General features: G+C 43.8%; 1 protein-coding gene across 1 annotated transcript in view; it reads right to left on the bottom strand.

The window, feature by feature from the left end:
• The window catches only part of LOC144499133 (uncharacterized), a 31,180-nt gene that overhangs the window by 342 nt on the left and 6,928 nt on the right, over positions 1-23,910 (bottom strand). The window contains exons 4-8 of the mRNA XM_078221211.1: positions 19,804-19,842; positions 15,950-16,072; positions 15,610-15,645; positions 6,771-6,809; positions 826-869 (exon numbers count right to left, since the gene is read on the bottom strand). Of these exons, the coding sequence (XP_078077337.1) occupies positions 826-869; positions 6,771-6,809; positions 15,610-15,645; positions 15,950-16,072; positions 19,804-19,842 (281 nt within the window). The remainder of the gene's footprint in view (positions 1-825; positions 870-6,770; positions 6,810-15,609; positions 15,646-15,949; positions 16,073-19,803; positions 19,843-23,910) is intronic.

Genomic DNA, 23,910 nt, shown 5'->3' on the forward strand with positions numbered 1-23,910 from the left:
TGGTTCATCTGGTTGTTGATAGGTCTGGCAGATCTCCTGTGGCATTGCTCACAGTTTTTAAGCTGTTTATTTATTAGTGTCACAAGTAGTCTTACATTAACACTGCAATGAAGTTACTGAAAATCTCCTAGTCGCCACACTCCAGTGCCTGTTCAGGTTCACTGAGGGAGGATTTAGCATGGCCAATGCATCTAACCAGCATGGCTTTTGGACTGGGAGGAAACCGGAGCAGCTGGAGGAAACCCACGCAGACACAGGGAGAACGTGCACATTCTGCATAGACTGTGACCAAGCCGGGAATCGAACCCAGGTCCCTGGCGCCGTGAGGTAGCAGTGCTAGCCACTGTGCCATCGTGCTGCCCCCACATTGCCAGCGTGGTGGAGGACATATTCGTCTATGATGACAAAGTCTCATCATCTAGTGAGACTTGAAACGTATTACTCTGCCGTTAAGGTGGATCTGTGTTCCTTTGTGGACACTAAGTCTAAGTACATCTAAAGGTCAACAGGAGGCCAGTTCAGTGGAGAAAGGATCAGGCATCAATTACAGGTGATTGATTGTTGCTGAAAAAAGAGACTTTTTTGGCCTTGCGGTCACCAGGACAACTCGCAGGAATACCAATATCAGGGGAAGCTTTATACTGTGTGAGAAGAGGGTGCTGATTGACTGGCAAGTGGACTCTGATTGGTAAAGGTGTTGCCATGGAGAGTGCACAGGGTGATGGTGACAAGGTGATTGATTATTTATTGATGTGGTCCTATTAAAAGGACGGATGCGAGAATACAATAAAAAGACAAAAGAAAATGGGGCTAAGGCCCACTCACTGATTCCACTGCAGACTGACGAAGTAGATGAAACAGCTTGAATTCTGTAGGAAGAAAATATCAGAAAGATTTTAGTGTTTATCCACTTCTGACCCCATGCAGCCAAAGACAGAAATTGGCAAAGGCCAATAGCGGGCAGCAAAAGTGGTGTTAAAGCCACCGACACCAACATCTTTCTCTACCACACCGTCTCAGACTTAATGCGAAAAACGTAAAGGGCGGGTCCCACAATTTAATGCAGGTGGGGCAGGCCCAAAGATGGGATGCCTTTTTTTAAGGGCAGCGATCTAAAACAAGATGATTTAAAAGTTTGTCAGACTTGAAGCAGAATGAAGCGTCCAATCCCTAGGGAATCTAAAAAAGCACAGAAACTCACAGAGAGCCAGCAAGCTGTAGAGAAAGCTGAATGAAAGCAACGGTGACAGATCTTAAAGCAGCAAAGTGGCAACTACAAGAAAATGCAAACGGCCATGGAGAGACAATTAGAAAAGATAGGTTACAGTGTGACTCCTCAGATACTGAAGCATCTCTCTACATACCCATCAAGAACTAGACAATATTCGGGCTTGGGCTGATAAATGGCAAGTAACGTTTATGGCATTCGAGTGCCAGACAATGACCATCTACAACAACAGAGAATTTAACCAGCTCACCTTGACTTTCAGTAGCCTTGCCATCACTGAATCCCCCACTATCAACATCCTGGAGGTTACCATTGACCAGAAACTGAACTGGACTAACCACATAAATACTGTGGCTACAAGAACAGGTCAGAGGCTGGGAATTCTGCAGTAAGTAACTCACCTCCTTACTCCCCAAAGCCTGTCCATCATGTACTAGGCATAAGTCAGGAGTGTGATGGAATACTCTCCACTTGCTTGGATGAATGCAGCTCCAACAACACTCAAGAACCTCAACACTAAACCAGGACAAAGCAGCCCGTTTGATTGACACTCCATCCACTAGCTTAAACATTCATTCCTTCCACCACTAGAACAGTAATAGAAGGGTGTACCATCTAGAGATGCAATTCAACCAAAGCTTTTTTGACAGCACCTCCCAAACTCATAATCTCTACCACCTAGAAGGACAGGGGCAGCACATGGGAAACACCACCACCTAGAAGGACAGGGGCAGCACATGGGAAACACCACCACCTGGAGGCCCCCTCCAAACCCTATGCAGCCTTTGACTTTCAATACTGTTCCTTCACTGTCCCTGGGTCAAAGTCCTGGAATTCCCTCCCTAAAAGCACCACCATCTTCTCACAGGCAATAAATGCCGCAATGCTAATATCCCATGAGGAATTTCTAAACAGATTTCCACAGCGTACAGCACAGCTCTGGATGGTGCGCTTTAGTTTGACAGGAGAGTGATCAGCATTGATTGAAAAATAAAACATATTATTCACAGTGAAAAAATGGTTTCCATAACAAAACAGTTTATCTGCCAAGTGCCCTGAGTTACATCCACTTATTAAAACATACGAGCCTAATGGGCTAATTGTTTGAGACACTGCATCTTCACTATTTTGCTGTGCATTGTTCCACCTGTAAATAAAAGTGACCATTAATAAAGGCCTTAAAGAATGGTCTGATGGTGAGGTAATTATTATCTTTCAGGAAGGATATGGTGGCCATTTTATCTGATCCCCACTGACCAAATATAAGTGGGTACACTATGTAACACAGGACAGTTTACAACTTTATTTGCTTATGGAATCTGTTTTCTTGTTGTTAACCCAAGGCAAAAGTGCCAGCAGGGGGAGCTCAAGGTATATTTCATTTATTATCACTACTTAAATCTTCAAAATACACAATAGCCAACTTCACATTTCACTGACCAGCTCAGGGGTGACTGATAGAGCTGTTTACAACTCTGAATGGTTATATTCAGACAAATAAAATCATAGACTCCCTACAGTGCAGAAGGAGGCCATTTGGCCCATCGAGCCTGCACTGACAACAATCCCATCCAGGCCCTATCCTTGTAACCCCACATATTTACCCCATTAATCCCTCTAACCTACGCATCCCGGGACACTAAGGGGCAATTTAGCATGGTCAATGCGCTTAACCCGCACATCTTTGGACTGTGGGAGGAAACTGGAGCACCTGTAGGAAACCCACGCAGACACAGGGAGAACGTGCAAACTCCACACAGACAGTGACCCAAGCTGGGAATCAAACCCGGGTGCCTGGAGCTGTGAGGCTGCAGTGCTAACCACTGTGCCACCATGTTGAAATAGTGACGGCTGATTCTACTAGTTGGTGAGACGGGTAATAAAAAGAGTCACAAAAATAGATAAAGGGAGGCGAGAAAATTGTCTTCACATTGAAGGTGATGGAATGTAGGATTCTAAGGTGAGATCATTCACATTCACTATTTCAACTTCCACATAGAAACGTTACGGTGCAGAAGGAAGCCATTCAGCCCATCATGTCTTTGCCAGAAAAAGTTAACAGGCCGCTTATTTTAATCCTACTTTCCAGCACTTGGTCCACAGCCTTGCAGGTTCCCGCACTTCATATACAGATCCAGGAACCTTTTAAATGAGTTGAGCATTTCTGCCTTAATTACCAATTTAGGCAGATGCCCAACATCCTCTGGATGAAAAAACTTTTCCTGTCTACCCTGTCTGGGCCTCTCATTATTTTCTACACCTCAGTTAGGTCGTGGGTAGCCTCCTCTGTTCTAAGGAAAACAACCATAACCTATTCAATCTCTGCTCATAACTGCAATTTTCAAGCCCTGGCAACATTTTCGAAAAATACTGCACCGTCTCCCAAACAATTATCCTGTAATACAGTGCCCAGAACTGTACACAAGATTACAGCATTTTATACAGTTCCATCATTACATCCTTGCTTTTGTATTCTATTCCTTGCCCAATAAAGGAAAGCATTCCAACATGCTCTCTTGACCATCTTGTCCACCTGTCCTGCCACCTGTGAACATGCAGTCCAAGGTCGCTCACTTCCCTAACTCCTCTCAATATCTTATCATTTACTGAGTTTGGTTTGTCCTCCTCAAATGCATTACCTCACACTTTTCCTGATTGAATTCAGTTTGCCACTTCTCCGCCCACTCAACCAAACCATTGATATTATTCTAGACTTGATAGCTATCCTCTTTACCATCATCCATTCTACACGGCCAATTTTTGTGTCATCTGCAAATTTCCCAATCATGCCACTTACATCTATGTTCATCATAGAATCCTTACAGTGCAAAAGGAGGCCATTTAATCCAGCGATTCTGCACCGACTCTCTGATAGAGCATCTGACCCAGGCCCTATCCCCGTAACCCCAAATATTTATCCCCCCTAATACCCCTAACCCACACATCTTGGGACACTAAGGGAAAATTTAGCATGGCCAATCAACCTAACCCGCACATCTTTGGACTGTGGAAGGAAACCAGAGCACCCAGAAGAAACCCACGCAGACACAGGGAGGATGTGCAGACTCCACACAGACAGTCACCCAAGGCCGGAATCAAACCTGGGTCCCTGGCACTGTGAGACAGCAGTACTAACCACCACTTTATTTAAATGATTACTTAAATCATTAATATATACACTAAACAGTAAAGGCCGCAACATCGAGCTCTGTGGAACAGCACTAGAAGCCATTTTCCATTCACAATGACATATATTGGCCATTATCCTGTTTCCTGTCACTGAGCCACATTTGATCCAACCTGCCACCTTCCCCTGTGACCTATGAGATCTCACTTTTCTGATCAATCTGTCATGTGAATCCTGATCAAAAATCTTATTGAAATCCATGGAGACAATATCCACTGCACTACGCTCATTCATCCTTCTTGTTACTTCTTCAAAAAATACTACTAAATTAGTAAGACACGATGCTCCCCTAACAAAACCGTGCTGACTATCCCTGATCAATCCATGCCTTTGTAACTGACAGTTTATCCTGTTCCCAGAATTGTTTCCAATATTTGCCCACCACCGAAGTCATACTGACTGATTAATAGTTTTCTTGCCTATCATTTGCACCCTTTCAAAATAATGGTATAACTTTCGCAGATCTCCAGTCTGCCTGTATCGAGTGAGGATTGGAGAATGATCCTCAGAGCACCCGTTACTTCCTCCCTGGTTTCCTTCAACAGCCTGAGATACAATTCATTTGCCCTGGTGATTCCTCCACCTTCAAGGATGCCAGTCCCTCGCTTACTTCCTCTCTCAATATACTCATAGTATCTGAGCACCATCTCTCTTGACCCATGATGTCTGGTATTGGGTGAGCAAAAACTTTCTCCAACTGAATACTTCCTTTATGATAAGACGGAAGCCATTGTCTTTGGTGGCTGGCAAAGCCTGTTTCCGAGCCCCTGACTTCATTCACATTCCGTGTCCCTCCCCCATCTGAGGCTAAACCAGACCATCTTTGTATTTGATTTGAACTGAGCTTCAAACAACATCTTTACAAAAGACAGCATATTTCCACATTCCATACATCTCCCATCTCTGCCCCTGCCTCACCTTATTTGCTGCTGAAATTCTCATTCATGCCTTAGTTCCCTCCAGACTTGCGCTTTCCAATAGCCTCCTCCCCAGCCACACGCAACGCAACTCTGTAAATAAACTCATTCAAAAATCTTTTGCCCATCTCCTAACTTGTACCAAGTCCTGCCCACTTATCACCCCAGTACTCATTGATCTACATTGGCTTCTGATGCCTTGAGTTTTAAAACTTCATTCATGTTTTTAAATCCCTCCATGGTCTCACTCTCTCCTTATCTCTGTCGCTCCTCCAGCTTTACAAACCTCCAAGGACTCTGAGCTCCTCCACCTCAGGCCCCAACTTCTGTATCCTGGGGTTTCATTGTTTCATCATTGATGGCCATGCCTTCAGCTGCCGACATCCTCAATTCTCCAATTCCTTCCCTTCCTATCCTCTTTGAAGATGCTTCTTAAAACCTACCACTTTTCATCAATCCTTTAGTCTCTGATTTTAATTTGCCCGTACATAGATTTATGTCAGATTTTGTTTGATAATTCTCTTATGAAGCATCTTGGGATATTGAAGGTGCTATAGAAATGGAAGTCGTACATTTGAAAGGGAAGCAGATAGATCAGAAAAAGAGGAATAGTGAGGGACAGTGATTTAGAAGGACCAGCATTGTACCAGCGGTAGTCTAGTGATAGCACGCTGTCACATTTGCCGGGATCATCCAGCCACCCCACGTCATTTTTCTCGGCGGCGTGCTGTTGGCCGGTGGCGGAATCTTCTGGATCTATCTTGGAACACTAAGGGGCATGGTCGGCCCACCTAACCTGCACGTCTTTGGACTGTGGGAGGAAACCGGAGCACTCGGAGGAAACCCACGCAAACACGGGGAGAACATGCAAACTCCTTAGACAGTGACTCAAGATTGGAATTGAACCCGGGTCCCTGGCTGTGAGGCAGCAGTGCTAACCACTGTGTCACCGTGCGCCCTTCAATGTCATAGAAGTGAGATGTGCTGTATTCACTGATATCACATACAGCCTGAAATCAGACCTTCAAACAAGTGTGAAGCTCTTTTAATTCCATGTTGAATTCCTGAGCATTAGCATGTTGGATCACACCTCCCTTTCTTTTACCCCATGGCAGTTACAGAATCCCACCCAGACTGATAACCTGGAAGTCTACTTGTCATAATGGCCCCAAATTGGCAGCCCTGGTTATGGCAACATAGAGGAACCCTCCCAAATTCTAGCAGGGCAGAGGTGAGTAATGAGGTTGTGTCCTGGACGGAGATGCGAGCAGGTGGCCGGATGGGCACAAGCTGTTCAGTTTTTGAAAGAGATATGACAGAGAATTCTCCAGAAGTATTACTGTGATAGGGAATGTGAAGCTGAAACAATTTCACAGGACAGCAGGGCGTTAGGCTGTTGAAGCTAGAAATAAAAACAGAAGGATGACAAATCACATACCTATTGGTGGACTGAAGAAAACTTGTTGATGATCTATTCCTGAAATATGAATGAAAAGCACATTAGAAACAGGCTCTGTGAGGGGATGGGGAAGGAGAGACTCTATTCGCTCATTTAACCCATATGTCCTTCGCCTTTGGATCTTTCTTTAGAGGCCTCCTGAAGTAACAGGGAGGATTCTGGATTGTCTGTGCTGATCCCAATCCATAAAATTCTGACCACATTTCCTGCATGTGGTATTGTACTGTTCAATCTGGGAAGAGTTCTATCTGGGAATAGTGGGGGGTTGGGAGCAAATCAGCAGGTCCCCTGTGAGCTCGTACCTTGCCTGACAAAGGGTCATCTGGACTCAAAACTTTAGCTCTATTCTCTCTCCACAGGTGCTGTCAGACCTGCTGAGATTTTCCAGCATTTTCTGTTTTTGCCTCATTAGTGGCCAGCTTTGAACCAAAACATTCCTTTCAACTTTTTTTTTTAGAAGTTGCAGCTTCTACATCATGGTTTAATAAAATGTAAGAAATTCCTTATTGGGATTTATTTGAAGTCAACTTTAATACAGGTCAGGTGAAGAAACAATCTGTCCATGCTATAGAGTATAATGAACAAGGGTTAATTAGTAATCTGGTGGCAAAGAATACTCTGTAAGACGGTCTTCTTGCACAGTAGCAGCCTCCCTACCTCTGGGCTAGGAGCTCTGGATTCAGGATGCACTTCAGGACTCGGAGGCCATGGTAAATGTGTTCATAATGTGGTGAAACAGTTTAATTTCAGCCTGTAAATCCTTCCAATACACCTGATTGTAATGTCCTAACTACGTTAAGGGTTGTGGGTTTGTACCAAAAATAAAAAAGATGTGGTTTGCATGCATGGATTCAAAATAACCACAACAGGTTTATTGAGGAGCTGTTGACTGGACAGAGTAGAAAATGAAACTCAGGCAGAAGTCTGTGAAACATCCCAGTGGCATCAGCACCAAATCATGTGACTGCTTCTTAAAGCAATCATGCAACCACTTAAATATATAACACTGATGGCAGGCAGTAAGAATGGAGGAGTTTGCTAATCAGTCATACTGCAGATGGGAATGGCAAACCACTGCAGCACTTTGCCAAGCATAATCAGGGACCAATCGAATGGAAGTGCATGGTTGCCAATGCCCTCTTAGGGCAAGGTACAAGGAGGAAAGGATCCTCTGGGGGAAGAGTGATCACTATACGATAACATTTCACATGGAGTCTGAGAAAGACGTGGTTAACTCCGAAGTTGGAATATTAAACTTAAATAATGCTAATTACATGTGTGAATGGTGGGTTAATGCAGGCAGATTGGGATATTAGATTAAAGGATATGAGTGTAGGTAAACAATGGCAAATATTTAAAGTAATAATTCATCATTCTCAACAAATATACATTCCCTTGAAGAATAAAGACTCCACATGAAATGTGGTCCCATCATGGCCAACTAGAGAAGTTCAGGATTGTATTAGGTTGAAAGGGCAGGGTCACAATCTTGCTGAAAAGAGGAGGAGGATACCTAAGGATTGGGGAGCATGGAATTCTAAAAATCAGCAAAGGTTGACCAAGAAATTGAGGAAGTGAAAGAAAATAGAGTAAGGAAACTAGCAAGAAACAGAAAAACAAATTGTCAAAGTTGTAAATTAGGAACAGAATATGAGGAATGTAATGTCAATCACAGACAAATATCCAATTATCATATAATGAAGAATAAAACCGGATGGACCATCCAGGTCAACCTATGCATTGGAAACAGCAACAGTAAACCCAGCCCTGCCGAGCCTGTCAGGTCCTCCTTACTAATATCTGGGAGCTTGTGTCAATATTGGGAGAGTGGCCTCACAGACTAGTCAAGCAACAGCCTGACATAGACACACTCATGGAATCATACCTTACAGACAATGCTCCACCATCTTTCATCCCTAGGTATGTCCTGTCTCACTTGCAGGACAGAGCCACTCGGGGTGGCAGCACAGTGGTATACAGTTGGGAGGGAGTTATCCTTGGAGTCCTCAAAATTAATTCTGCACCCATGAGGTCTAATGCCGTCAGGTCAAACATGGGTATTTTATTTTCATTTTATATTTATTAGTGTCACAAGTAGGCTTACATTAACACTGCAATGACGTTACTATAAAAGTCCCGCCACACTCCAACGCCTGTTTGGGTACACTGAGGGAGAATTTAGCGTGGCCAATGCACCTAACCAGCACATCTTTCGAACTGTGGGAAGAAACCAGAGCATCCGGAGGAAACCCATGCAGACACGGGCAGAATGTGCAAATTCCACACAATGACCCAAGCCGGGAATTGAACCCGAGTCCCTGGTGCTGTGGGCAGCAGTGCTGACCACTGTGCCACTGTCCTGCTGATTATCACCTACTACCCTCCTTCAGCTGATGAATCAGTATTCCTCCATGTTGAACACCAACTGGGGGAAGCATTGAGGGTGGCAAGGACACAGAATGTATTTTTGGGTGGGGTCTTCCGTGGCTTGGTAGCACCACTAATGACTGAGCTGGCTGGGTCCTGAAGGATATAGCTGCTAGACTGGGTCTGCAGCAGGTGGTGAGGGAGCCTACAAAAGGAAAAACTTTCTTTACGCTGCTTACATTAATTTCCCTGTTGCAGATGCATCTGTCCATGACGATATTGGTAGGAATAACCACCTCAGTCTTTTTGAAGTCCCATTTTCACACTGAGGATACCTTCCAACCCGTTGTGTGGCACTACCACTATACAAAATGGGACAGATTTTGAACAGATCTAGCAGCTCAAAACTGGGCATCCATGAGGTGCTGTGGGCCATCAGCAGCAGCAGAATTGTTCTGAAATACAATCTGTAACTTCATCATCTGGCAAATCCACCAAGCCAGGGCATTAACTCTGGTTCAATGAAGAGTGCAGGAGGGCGTGCCAGGAGCAACACCAGACTGTGATGATACTGTGCTGTCGATATATTTTATGCTTCTGCAGAATGTTTTAAAGTTCAGTTTTGTTTCTACAGGGGCTTGGTGTGCCTCATGTGCTGGGAAAGCATTTTAGCCATGTCGTGTTTATTCAGCTAAATGGACTGTTGTTCATAAATTGAGATTTCTCATTGGGTTTTTTTCTGGATTGAAGAAATGGAACGTGAGTTTAGGTATACAGAGTTATGTGATATCAGAAATGGGAGGAGCTAGGTTTATAGCAGAGGAACAATTTCTGACTGGAGCTGTGTAAAGAAGAGGTCTGTTCTCTCTCTCTGCAAGGTCTCTCTGACAGCCTCAGGACTTTCCTCACTAATTTATAGCAAGTATGCCTGGGTTTGCTAATTATATTTAATGTGGGTTTAAGACAATGCGATGACTGTTGCTTACTTGGAACTGAAATAGTGATAAGTTAGAAATTAGAGTTGTTTTTTTCATGTTTAAAGGTTGTTCAACTGTTACAAGTTAAGCTGCTTCATTTTGTTTGAGCTATATTTAAACTTTGTTATGAATAAAGCTTGTTTTGAATAAAGCTTGTTTTGATAAAAGATCTTTAACTTGTCAGTAGAATCACTCCTGGAGTGAAGCAGCCTATCCTCACAATTATGCCCAAATAAAAAAATGTTGGGGCCTAGTCTGACTTTATAATATACCTTGGGGTTCAGGTTTGGGATCCTAACAAATCGTACCTAAAAATGAGGTATCAACCTGGTGAAGTTACAACACAGGATTACTTGCATGCCAAAGAGCATAAGTAGCATATGATAGAACCAAGTGATCCTACAACCAATGGATAACATCAAAGCTCTTCAGTCCTGTCACATCCTGTCATGAATGGTGATGGACAATTAAACAACTCACTGGGAGCGGAGGTACCACAAATATCCCCATCCTCAATGATGGGGGAGCCCAGCACATCAGTGCAAAAGATAAAGCTGAAGCATTTGTAATCATCATCAGCCAAAAATGCTGAGTGGATGATACATCCTGGCCTCTTGAGCTCCCAGCATCACAGATACCAGTCGTCAGCTAATTCAATTCATTCCTTGTGATAACAAGAGACAAGTGAAGGCAGTGGATACTGCAAAGAATATTGGTCCTGAGAACACTATGGCAATAGTACTAAAGATTTATGCTCCAGAACTAGCCTCGTCCCCACCCAAGCTGTTCCAGTACAATTTACAACTTTGACAATGTGGAAAATTGTTCAGGTATGTCCTGTCAACAAAATGAAGAGCAAATCCAACCCGGCCAATTGCCACCCCATCCCTCTACTCCCGATTGTCAGAAAGTGATGGTAGGGTTTGTTGACAGTGCCATCAAGTGAACTGTGCACAGATGTTTGAATTGGGTTCCATCTGGACCACTTAGCTCTTGACCTCATTACAACCTTGGTCCAAACATGGACAAAACTACAGAGGTGAGGGGAATATCACCTCAAGGCAGCATTTGACCAAGTGTATCATTGAGGAGCCCGAGTATATTGGAGTCAATGGTAATTGGGGGGAGCTCTCCACTGTTTGGAATCATACCTGGCACAAAGGAAGATGGTTGTGGGTATTGGGGCTCAATTATCTCAGTACTGGGATGTCACTACAGGAGTTCCTCAGGGTAGTGACCTAGTCCTGATCATCTTCAACTATTTCATCACTGACCTTCCCTCCATCACAAGCTCAGAGATGGGGATGTTCACTGATGACTGCATAATGTTCAGTACCATTTGCAACTCTTCAGACACTAAAGCAGTCCATATACATATGCAGCAAGACATGAGAAACATTCAGGCTTGCACTGATAAGTAGTAACTAACATTTGCGCCACACAAATGCCAGGCAATGACTATCTACAACAAGAGAGAAACTCACCGTCAGTTCCTGACGTACAATGGAATTACCATCACTGAATCCCACACTATCAACACCCTGATGGTCACCATTGGCCAGAAACTAAACTGAGCCTGTCATAAAAATACAATGGCTGCAAGAGCAGGTCAGAGGTTGGAAATTCTGTGATGAAGAATACACTTCTTGACTCTCCAAAGCCTGTCCACCATCTACAAAGCATAAGTCAGGAGTGTGATGAAATACTCTCCACTTGCCTGGATGAGCTTCAATAACACTCAAGAAGTTCAACACCATCCAGAACAAAGCAGCCTACATGATCGGAACCCCTTCCAGCACCTTAAACATTCAATCCCTCCATCACTGATGTACTATGGGAGCAGTGTGTACCATCTACAAGATGCACTGGAGAAACTTGCCAAGCTGGAACCGAGGAGAAACATTCAAAGTATAGTGAAGCTTTGAAATTTTCTACCCCAGAGGTGCTGTAAGCATTCTGTCACTGAGGCACGAAGGGAATTGTGGGATATGGGAAGCGAGTGGGAAATTGGGAATAAAAACAGAAAATGCTGGAAAATCTCATCAGACCTGACAGCATCTGTAGAGAGAGAATAGAGCTAACGTTTTGAGTCTGGATGGCCCTTCGTCAGAGCTCTAGAGAAATTGGAGTTGGTGCCGAAGATCAGTCATGATCCTGTTGAAGTGTGGAACAGGCTTGAGGTGTCTTATCTTGCTCTGATTTCTGATCCTTAACCTATTTCATTCTCCCCTTCCCAGTCACACTTTCAACATTGCATCTTCCCTCGAAGGAGTTGACTATGTTCCCATCTTTCACGGAATACCATAGTAGGAAGAGTCTGGTCAATCACAGGACATGTTGTAAGCCTTTAGTTTAGTGGTAGCAATCCAATCTCAGAGTCAGAAGGTGCGGGGTTAGAACCACACTCGTGATTATCCCAGTGAGTGTTGCTGAATTCTGGAACATTTGAGTGTAGTGGGTGTGGAACCTGCCCCTTGTTCCTCCACCTCCTCTCCTGTGTGCAAGACTATAAAACCCATATGGGACTAACTATCCCATTGGCCAATGTGGTTATGGCCATGGAAGAAGCCTTTCAGACTGTTATCATCCTGTGAATCTTCCACTACTTCACAATACTCTCCACTAGAAGAACAGGCCTGCTTCATACCAATTACTCCCATTCTATGTTTAAAAAGATGGAACTGATGATCAGGAGCGAGTTTGAGGATTATCTCCAGAATATAACCTGGGGATCAGCCTGGATTAGAAGGGCATGATTCTTCCTGACAAACCTCTTGAGGTAGTGTCAAGGCAGGTGAAAGGCTGATAATTAAACTCAAAGCTGTGGGAATCCAATGTAAACCCAGGGAATTTATTGAAGGTTAGAAAACTCATAGAGGAGTCATAGAGTTGCAGAGGTTTACAGCATGGAAATAGGCCCTTCAACCCAACTTGTCAATGCCACCCAGTTTTTACCACTAAGCTAGTCCCAATTGCCCACGTTTGGCTCATATCCCTCTATACCCATCTTACCCACGTAATTGTCTGAATGCTTTTTAAAAGACAAAATTGTACCCACCTCTACTACTGCCTCTGGCAACTTGTTCCAGACACTCACCAGCCTCTGTTTGAAAACAATTGTCCCTCTGGACACTTTTGTATTTCTCTCCTCTCACCTTAAACCAATGCCCTCTAGTTTTAGACTCCCCTGCCTCTGGGAAAAGATGTTGACTATCTATCTCATCAATGCCCCTCATTATTTTATATACCTCTATAAAACCAACCCTGAGCCTCCTATGCTTCAGGGGGAAAAAGTTCCAGTCTATCCAAACTCTCCTTATAACTCAAACCATCAATAGACCTTCAATAGCAGAATTGCATCAGAATTTATAAAAAAATACCAGTTGGAACCTCGAGGCTTGATGCAGAGACCAGTATTGTATTTACTCTGGATCACTGATATGTCAATCTGCAAGATTGCGACAGAGTTTAGAGACTTCAGAGTTAACTAGTGGTCAGAGCCTGGAAGAACACTGTGAGAGTCGTCATAATGAAAGTAAACGGAGAACATTGACATAGGAACTGACAATGTAAAAGTAGCTAACATTGATAGAAAATGTGAACAAAAAGATTGAAAACTGGAAATTAAGTTCATCAACAGAAAATTTGGCCCTACGAAAGATTATGATTGCTATTTATTGTTACAAAATTCACCCAGTTCCTAGCTGTAGGACCAGAGGATGACTAATCACAAGCATTTTAAAAAATTAATTTATGAGATGTGGGCTTTGCTGGCTAGGTCAGTATTTATTGCCCATCCCTAATTGCCCTTGTGAAGGTGCTGGTGAGCTGCCTTCTTGAATCACTGCAGTCCATGTGATGTAGGTACACCCGCAGTGCTGTTAGAGAGGGAATTGCAAGATTTTGACCCAGTGACAATGAAGGAAACTGATATATTTTTAAGTCAGGACGGTGAGTGACTTGGAGGGGAACCTCCAAGTGGTGGTGTTCCCATGTATCTGCTGCCCTTGTTCTTCTAGATGGTAATGGATGGCACGGTGGCAAAGTGGTTAGCATTGCTGCCTCACAGCGCCAGGGACCTGGGTTCGATTCCCAGCTTGGGTCACTGTCTGTATGGAGTCTGCACGTTCTCCCCGTGTCTGCGTGGGTTTCCTCTCACAGTCTGAAATATGTGCTGGTTAGGTGCATTGACCCAAACAGGCGCCGGACTGTGGCGACTAGGGGAATTTCACAGTAGCTTCATTGCAGTGTTAATGTAAATCTTACTTGTGACTAATAAATAAATAAACTTTAATGGTCGTGGGTTTGGAAGGTGCTGCCTAAGGAACCATGGTGAGTTCCTGCAGTGCATCTTGTAGATGCTACACACTGCTGCCATTGTGTGTTGGTGGTGGAAGGACTGAATGTTTATGGAAGGGGTAGCAATCAAGCAATCTGCTTTATCCTGGATGGTGTCGAGTTTCTTGAGTTTTGCTGGAAATGCACTCATCCAGGCAAGTGGAGAGTATCCATCACACAGCTCACTTGTGCCTTGTAGATAGATGGTGGACAGGTTTCTCAAAGTCAGGAGGTGAGTTACTCAGCACAGGATTCCTAGCCTTTGACCTATTCTTGTAGCCACAATATTTATATGGCTAGTCCAGTCCAGTTTCTGGTCAATGGTAACCGTTAGTAAGTTGACGGAGGGTTGCTGAAAGGATTTTCTTTGAAATTGTTTCTCCAACAGATTTATATTGGGTTGACACCACTCAAAGGTCCCAAGTGATTTGCAAGGAAATTCAATGGTGGAAATGAATAGCCTTTTTAACCAACAGGCACTGTACCTTAAAGCACTGGACATATCCTGTGCCATACTTTCATCTGTTTAACATATCAGTTCCTGCCAGACATATAATGAGAGCATTTCAACTAACGTTCCCCAGCTCACCAACAAACATTGCCCCCAAATTCCCACAGCTGAGAAGCCTCTCAATGCAATCTTCCCAGCTCAGGTCTCCCTTCAAGCCTTCTTGAACCAAGACTTGCTACAGGAACAAGAGTTGGGCATTTAGCAAATCCAATCTTGCTTTGCCATTCAATTAGATCATGGCTAACCTGTAACTCAATTCTATTTACCTGGCTTAGCTCCTTGGCTCTCGATACCTTTAATAACATTAATCGATTTATCTCAGTTTTGAAGTTTCCAAATGTCCAGGAAACCAATGACATCGGAGCAGAATTCCACATTCCAATCTCCTTGTCATAATCAAGATAGTGGCCAAGTGCAACAAGATACATCAGAGGTACCACATGACCAGGAATTGTAACTACATTGTAACGATAGCCATAGCAAGACTGAATGGAAAACACTTTGATAGAACTTTCCAAACTTCTCTAGAAATTGACAATAACTTATGGTGATAGAAATCATGACAACAGGAAATGTGACCTTAGCCAAGACATTTAATAAATGAGCTTATGTACAGTGGACTTACTTGATTGACTCAACTAACCTCGATGTATCACTGAATCTGAAAAGCAACACAGAAGAAAACATTTCTTAAAAACTCAGTTAGAAAAAGGCAAAACAAAATTTTGACAATTTCAGATCACGAGTTCCAGTAGAAAGCGAGACAAGGGTAAAGATGCAGTGGGTGGAGGAAAGCAGGGAAGGACTGCAGCCTGAGATGGAGAGAAAGAGAGAGAGACAAGACAAATATTTCTCCTGCTTTGTGTTTAGCCTCTCTTCACCCTCAAACCCACCAAACCAAATGAAAACATCCTCAGTTAACAAAGTGCTGAAGCTGACATTTTGGAGTTGGTGGGTTTACATACCTGCTGGCAGACAGCATTGTATCAGTCTGGACTGATTTATTCCATATCGGGTCAGTCTGGACACATCGATTCTGTACCCTTCCAGTCTGCACTGAGTCGGCCTGGATGAAGCTGGCGACATTCCTAAAGGTGAGGGTGGAGAGAGGGAATGTTGTAGGCTCAGTGTAGTCTGTGACTGGAACCAAACAGAGTGATACAAACACAGATTGTGCCAGCCACTGCGGAGCAGTCAGTGCATCACTTCTCGAAATAACTAAACTTTCCACTCCTACACTAGTATGTAGTCCTCTTTTATTGATGGGCCTGCTGTACTTTCAGATCTTTCTCGGTTATTTCACTCCTAACACACCAATCTTGTTCTCACAAAGTGATATTCATCGTGATATTTTTGAAAGAGTCTCAACCTGTTCCAGGAGTGCTGGGGGTTAGGGTGGGGGGGCCGGAGCCTGAACTCATGGCTGATATGAAGAGGACGGTAGAGATCATTCCTACGAATAATTATTCCTAAAACATCTATTTGTGCTCTGTAAACTCAATCCCGCCCTCCTGTACATTCTCCCATTTATTTCCCTCCACATTTAGTGGTGGCGTCTTCAGGTGCCCCGACATTGAGCTCAACCATTTCCTCCCTAAACCTCTCCTCATTAAAACCTACCTCTTTGACCAATCATTTTCACCTCCTGTCATAATACCTTCTTCACTGGCTTGGTGTCAATCATTTTGTCCAGTGAAACCCCTGTGAAGATTTTGGCAATGCTTCCCTTGGTTAGTGGTGCCATACCAATGCATGTTTTCATTATAAAGATCAGAATAGCACCCATTATCACGGGGGAACCCAGGATCTTCTGGGTAAATGGCGGCTTTTGAAAAATTCATTCATGGGATGTGGGTATCGCTGGCTAGGCCAGCATTTGTTGCCCATCCCTAATTGCCCTTGAACTGAATAGCTTGCTAGGCCATTTCAGAGGGCCACAGAATCCATTGCTGGGGGTCTGGAGTCACATGTAGGCCAGACCAGGTAAGGACAGCAGATTTCCTTTTCTAAAGGACATTAATGAATCAGACTGGCTTTTACAACAATCAACAATGGTTTCACAGTTATTATTCAAATTTTAATTCCAGATTTTTATTGAATTCAAATTTCACCATCTACTATGGTGAGGTTTGGACCCAGGTAAACCCCAGATTATTACCCTGAGTCTCTGGATTACTAGTCCAGTGACAATAGCACTAGGCTGCCATCTCCCCATAACATCTTTATAGAGGTCATAGAGGTTTACAGCATGGAAACAGGCCCTTCAGCCCACTTATCCATGCTGCCCTTTTTTAAAAAAAACCCCTAAGCTAATCCCAATTGCCCACATTTGGCCCATATCCCTCTGTACCCATTTTACCCAAGTAACGATCTAAATGCTTTTTAAAAGACAAAATTGTACCCGTCTCTACTACTACCTCTGGCAGCTTGTTCCAGACATTCACCCCCTCTGTGTGAAAAAATTGCCCCTCTGGACACTTTTGAATCTCTCCCCTCTCACCTTAAACCTATGCCCTCTAGTTTTAGACTCCCCTACCTTTGAGAAAAGATATTGACAATCTAGCTGATCTGTGCCCATCATTATTTTATAGACCTCTATAAGGTCACCCCTCAGCCTCCTACGCTCCAGAGAAAAAAGTCCCAGTCTATCCAGCCTCTCCTTATAACTCAATCGAACAAGTCCCGGTAGCATCCTAGTAAATCTTTTCTGCACTCTTTCTAGTTTAATAATATCCTTTCTATAATAGGGTGACCAGAATTACACACAGTATTCCAAGTGTGGCCTTACCAATGTCTTGTACAACTTCAACAAGACATTCCAACTCCTGTATTCAATGATCTGACCAAAGAAAGGAATGAAAACAAAAAGCAGTTGAGAGAGAAATGTGTTTATTATTAGTTGATGCTTGTGAGTTCCACTTTATTAACTGTATGGTTTATAAGGACAGATGCCTTTTCCTTTAGCTGGAACACATCAGATCCCACCAAAGGTGCAGAGAGGGTTCAGGAGAGATTTTCCAGATTTACCTCTCCTAAAGAATATGGTGAGCATTGATCTCCAGAGGCCAATGTCATCAGGGAGTTTACTATCTAGCACAGGACGATTTACAGATAGCTTCATGGAATCTGGTTTTTATTGTTTTTAACCCAGGGCTAATGAGAGGGTCTGAGCTGTAATGTATCAACCATGCCAGCAGGGGGAGATGATGGGAACAATTCATGTATAATTTTGGACAAGATTAGGAAAGGTGGAGGGATTTGTGACTGTGACCTGAGGACAGAGTGGAAACCCCAAACCTGCTCACAGGCTGGTATTTACCCAGGAACTGAAACTTCCAACAGACAGAACTGCACTCGGACAGTACCCATCCTCCCTCCCTCACTCCGACAACACCCACCCTCTCTCCCTCACTCCGACAACACTCACCCTCCCTCCCTCACTCTGACAACACTCACCCTCCCTCACTCTGACAACACTCACCCTCCCTCCCTCACTCTGACAACACTCACCCTCCCTCACTCTGACAACATTCACCCTCCCTCCCTCACTCCGACAACACTCACCCTCCCTCCCTCACTCTGACAACACTCACCCTCTGTTCCTCACCCTGACATACCCTCCCTCCCTCTCCTTCACTCTATAAACACTCACCCTCCTCTTCCCTGATACCTTTCCTCCATCACACCGACAATGCTCACTCTCCAATACCCCCTACAATGTTGATCTCTATCCCTCCTCACCAAACTTCCTGGCTCACTATCTGGATTTCCCGGCTGCTGTTTAGCTGATCCTTGAACAGTTGACAATACTGGGGTGGGGGGGGGGGGGGGGAGAGGGGGTGTGAGCAGCATTAGGAGATGTGGAAAGGAGATAAAGCATTATCGGGGGCTGAGGGGGAGAGGGAAAGTTGTTGGGGGGGGGTTGTGGCAGGGGGTATGAGCACCTTCAGGGTGAGCAGGAGGGAAGGTGAGTATTGTGGAGGGTGAAGGGGGGGGATGTCCACTGTTGTGGGGCGGGAGGGGGATATTGGGCATTGCTGGTGTTGGGCAAACAAAGGAAAACAGTTCTTTAGAACCAAATAACTTGTTTGTAAGTCATTATAATATTACTGGAGTACAAGGAAGGAATGATGTTCTTGAAATTCAATTAAAACTTCAAAATTGGCCAATGGAAATTCAAATATCTTTTTAAAAATACTGGTCTGTATGGAGATCGTATTACAATAGAGAGATGAGTATAGAGGCTGATCCCTGGTAGAAGTTGCCGGGGTGGTTTGGTTGCACAGTGGTTAGCACTGCTGCCTTACAGCGCCACGGACCTGGGTTCGATTCCTGGCTTGGGTGACTGTCCGTGTGGAGTTTACACATTCTCCCTGTGTCTGCGTGGGTTTCCTCTGGGTGTTCCGGTTTCCTCCCACAGTCCAAAGATGTGCTGGTTAGGTTGATTGGCCATGCTAAATTGACCCTAGTTTCGGGGGATCAGCAGGGTAACTATGTGGGTTACGGGGATAGGGCCTGGGTGGGATTTTTGTCGGTGCAGGCTTAATGGGCTGAATGGCCGCCTTCTGTACTGTAGGGATTCTATGATATGAGCAGATGGCCAGATAGGTACAAGCAGTTTCAGAGAATGATTTGATGGAAAAGATTCTCCAGGCACATTCATGATACTTAACATGATAAAGAACGTGAACCTGGGACCAATGGCATTGGGCAGCAGGACAAGAGGGGACATGGCTACTGGAAATAATCTGAGAAATGATACAATAAAAGAAGAGAAATCTGACATGTGAAACCAGAGATTGCATTTCAGCTCCTGTACCTGTTGCTGGACTGAAGGAAACTTGTGGATGATCTGCTCCTGAAACATAAATGAAAGCCGTGTTAGAAACAGACGCTGGGAGGAGATAGGGAAGGGGAAACACTGTTTGCTCATTCACCTCACATTCTTTGGCCTTTGAATAGATCTTTAGGAATCTCCTGATGTAATCAGTATTGACTGATCCTAATCACTCCAAATTTTGGGTGCACCTCATGAGTTTGATTTTCTATTGTCCTGTCTGGGAATAGTACATTCAGGAGAATAGTGGGGGTTTAGGATTAAATCAGTGACCCCACCATCCCTTCTAAGCCCTTGATTTGCCTCAACATTATATAATAAGGACAACTGTGCAAATGTTGAAGAAGATTCCAGTCCCTTTGCTGCTCAGCTTTTAACTGAAGCATTAACTTCAACATTTTTTAAAATCTTGAAGTTACTACTTCTCCATCATGGCTCAATGAATACAAGGAACCACTTACAAAATTGAGCATCTTAAAGGTCTTGTTAAATTTATCCCAAGTTAACGTTAACACTCATGAGGTGAATAAATTGGTCGACAATATAGAGCCTAATTAGAGAGGGTTAATTACTAATCTTAAGCTAAAGGATACTCTGGTGAAGAGTGATAACATTTCATACTGAGTTTGAGAGTGATGTGGTTGAGTCCAGAACTTTAGATAGCCATATGAACGGAGTGGGAATGGAGGGATACAAAAGAATGGTCTAGTTTGGACCAGGGAGCGGCACGGGCTTGGACGGCCGAAGGGCCTGTTCATGTGCTGTATTGTTCTTTGTTCTTTGTTGTTCTTAGGTTCTTAAATTTAAAGAAAGCCAATTATGTGCATGAGTTGCTGCTTAACTAAGGTGGATTAGGGAATTAGATTAAAAAGATACAAGATAGCTAGAGAATGGCAAACATTTAAAATAAATAATTCAGAATTCTCAACTAAAAGTCATTCCTTTGAGGAATCAAAGCTCTATGGGAAAGATGCACAAGCCAAGACTAATTAATCAAAATCAACAAAATTTACCAAGAAGCGGAGATAGGGAGAATAGAATGAGAGCAAGAAATATAAAACTAAATTGTCAAGTTTGTAAAGTGGAAGCAGAAAGCTAAAATCATGGGATTCTTGCATGCAGGGATAGACAAAGTGAAAATGGGAAACGAGGAAATGGCAGAGATATTAAATGGATATTTTGTATGTTTTCACAGCAGTCGGTATAAAAAACACTCCGATGCCAATATGGACCATGACTTCTGGCTGTTCACCCTCCCCCTTCAGAATGTCTTGCAGTCGCTCAGTGACATCTTTGAACCTGACACAAGGGAGGCAACATACCGTCCTAGAGTGCAACCGCAAAAACATCTATTTCTTCCCAGAAGCATCCGTCTGTCACCTAGAAACATCCACCTACTCCCAGAAACATCTGTCGTGCCCCAGAAATGTCTGTCTGTTCCCAGAAACATCTATTTGTTCCCCTTTTCTTCATAGGTTTCAGTCTTAACCTTGCTTTTCTCATATTTTTCTTTCACTTGGACCTATGTTTTGTTTCTTTACTTGTCTCGTTACCTTCCCCTTGGCTCTGTCCCACCAACCCTTTTGTTATTTAATGTCTCCCAGATCTTCCGCCCTCCAACAGATCTTCATTCTTGTTCATTTTTTACGCTTCCCATTTCACCTACATAAAATCCATTACATTTCTAACTTTTCCCTGTTCGGACGAAAGGCCACGACCTGAAACATGAACCCTGCTTTTCTCTCCACGGACACCACTAGCCTGTCGAATATTACCAGTATTTGCTGTTTGGATTTCAGATTTCCAGCATTACATGAGTGGGATTTTCCTCCCTAATAATGGGTGGAGAATTGAGCGGGAGTTCCAAAATGGCTTTTACGTCGCTGCTCAATTGCCTCCATGCTCCCACCAATGATGTAATGGGGATCCTGACATTTACATCTAATTCCCAATGTAGAACTGTGTCAACATGAATCATGGCAAGTCTCCCATGATGTGAACAGAACCTGCTGGAGGTGCACAGGGGAGTCCAGTCCTAGGGGCGGGGGGTGGGGTTGGGGGGGGGGGGGAATGGTCATCCCGGGCTGTACCCTAGCACTGCACTGGCTTTACCCCGAAACTGATGGGTGCTGCCCCTGGCACGGCCCCCTGGCACTGCGACACGGGATCCGCCCCTTCAATTTTTTTTCCACAGTGTCTAAAAATATGGCGGGAAAAGCTGGTAGTAAAGCCGATGGACTACAATCCACTTTTCCCACCCGAGCTGACACACTGAAAATAAATCACAAAATTTGAGTGGGGAGGGAGTAAGATATCTCCCAGTGCACTAACTTTATACACTTGCACCCAATTAGTGCATGGGAGATCAGACGCATGCATAATGGCGCCCTCTAGCATTCAGCAGACGGCTTCTTGGCGCGAATAGATTCGTCCACTCCCTGTACTGGCAAGAATCACACTTTGCCATATTTGTTTCTCTAAGTGGCATAAGATTTGAATTTTTCTCTTGCAAAGAGAAAATGGGTCTGAAACTCTCCCATTTTCACACTCAATTGGCACTTAAAACTTTTTTGATAAGACCATCCCCATTGTGCGGGAAAACACTCGGGGCTCAAGTCCTGTGTTTAATCTGGATCACTGATTTGTCAATCTGCAGGTTGGTGACAGAGTTCAGAGACTTTGGAGTCAGCTAGAGCCTGTAACAACACTGTGACAGTGATTACAGTATGGGAATTGTTGACATAGTAACATACAATAGTAAAAATAGTAAACACTAATAGACAAGTGTGACCAAACACTATGACAGCTGAAAGTAAAGCTCATGACAGAAATGTGGTCATACAAAATAATGTTAATGATATTTGAACAGTTGCTTGGTAGTACAGAACTTAAATATTGCTGAAAAGAAAGACATGTTTATAGAAGAATCATAGAATCTCTACAGTGCAGAAGGAGGCCATATGGCCCATTGAGCCTATACCAACAACAATCCCACCCACACCCTATCTCTGTAACCCCATGTATTTAACCTGCTAATCCCCCTGACATTAAGGGGCAATTTAGCATGGCCAATCCACCTAACCCGCAAATCTTTGGACTGTGGGAGGAAACCGGAGCATCGGAGGAAACCCACACAGACATGGGGAGAATGTGCAAACTCCACACAGACAGTGACCGGAATTGAACACGGGTCCCTGGCGCTGTGAGGCAGCAGAGCTAACGACTGTGTCCCGTGCCACCCACGTTGCTGAAGCTTTTCAACTTGCACTCAACAAGACAAATTTATACTAGAGGGGAAGAAGATGCTATAGCAACATGCCTCTCTTTTCAGTAATATACGAACACAAAAAACAAATATTTTGATATAGTCCAATCAGCAAATTTATGTGGTAACAAAATTCACAACTTTTAGTCGCGACCATGTTGCAGGATGACCAAACACCTTCATCTGGATAATAAATCAGATCATGTCAAGGGACCAATGAGAACATTTCAATGTATTCTACCCACCCCAAAAAGAAAACTGGATATCAAAATTTAATCGTTGGCTAAACAGCCTCATGATTCAATTTTCCCACTCCATGTCACCACGTCAGCCTCTTTGTCTTAAGTGCTGAGGAACACTGTTGCCATAGGAACAGGAGTAGGCCACTTAGTTCTTCAAGTCTATCTCTGCCTTTCAAATAAATCATGGCTGATCTGTACCCCAACTCCATTAACCTGGTTTAGCTCCATATCCCTTATATCTTTACTTAACAAGAGTCTAGTGATCTCAGGATTGAAATGACCAATTTTCCGAGCAACCACAGGCTTTCGGGCAATGAATTCCAGATTTCCACTACACTTTGACGATAATAGTTTTCTATCATGTACAAGTAGCAAAGTTCAGAGATACAGAGTTACCTCATAACCAGGACCTGTAACTATGTAAGCGGGTTTTTCCAGCTCCTCCGTGGCATTTTCCATTGGCAGAGGTAGCTCGCCATTGACCTCTGGCAGGATCTTCTGGTCCCGCCAAAGTCTATGGCATTTTCCATGGCTCGCCTGTCCTTCCGTCGATGGACACGCTGTAGGGGGAGGGTCGTCTTT

This window comes from Mustelus asterias, chromosome 9 (genome assembly GCF_964213995.1).
Source record: "Mustelus asterias chromosome 9, sMusAst1.hap1.1, whole genome shotgun sequence".
In the NCBI taxonomy this organism is placed as follows: Eukaryota; Metazoa; Chordata; class Chondrichthyes; order Carcharhiniformes; family Triakidae; genus Mustelus; species Mustelus asterias.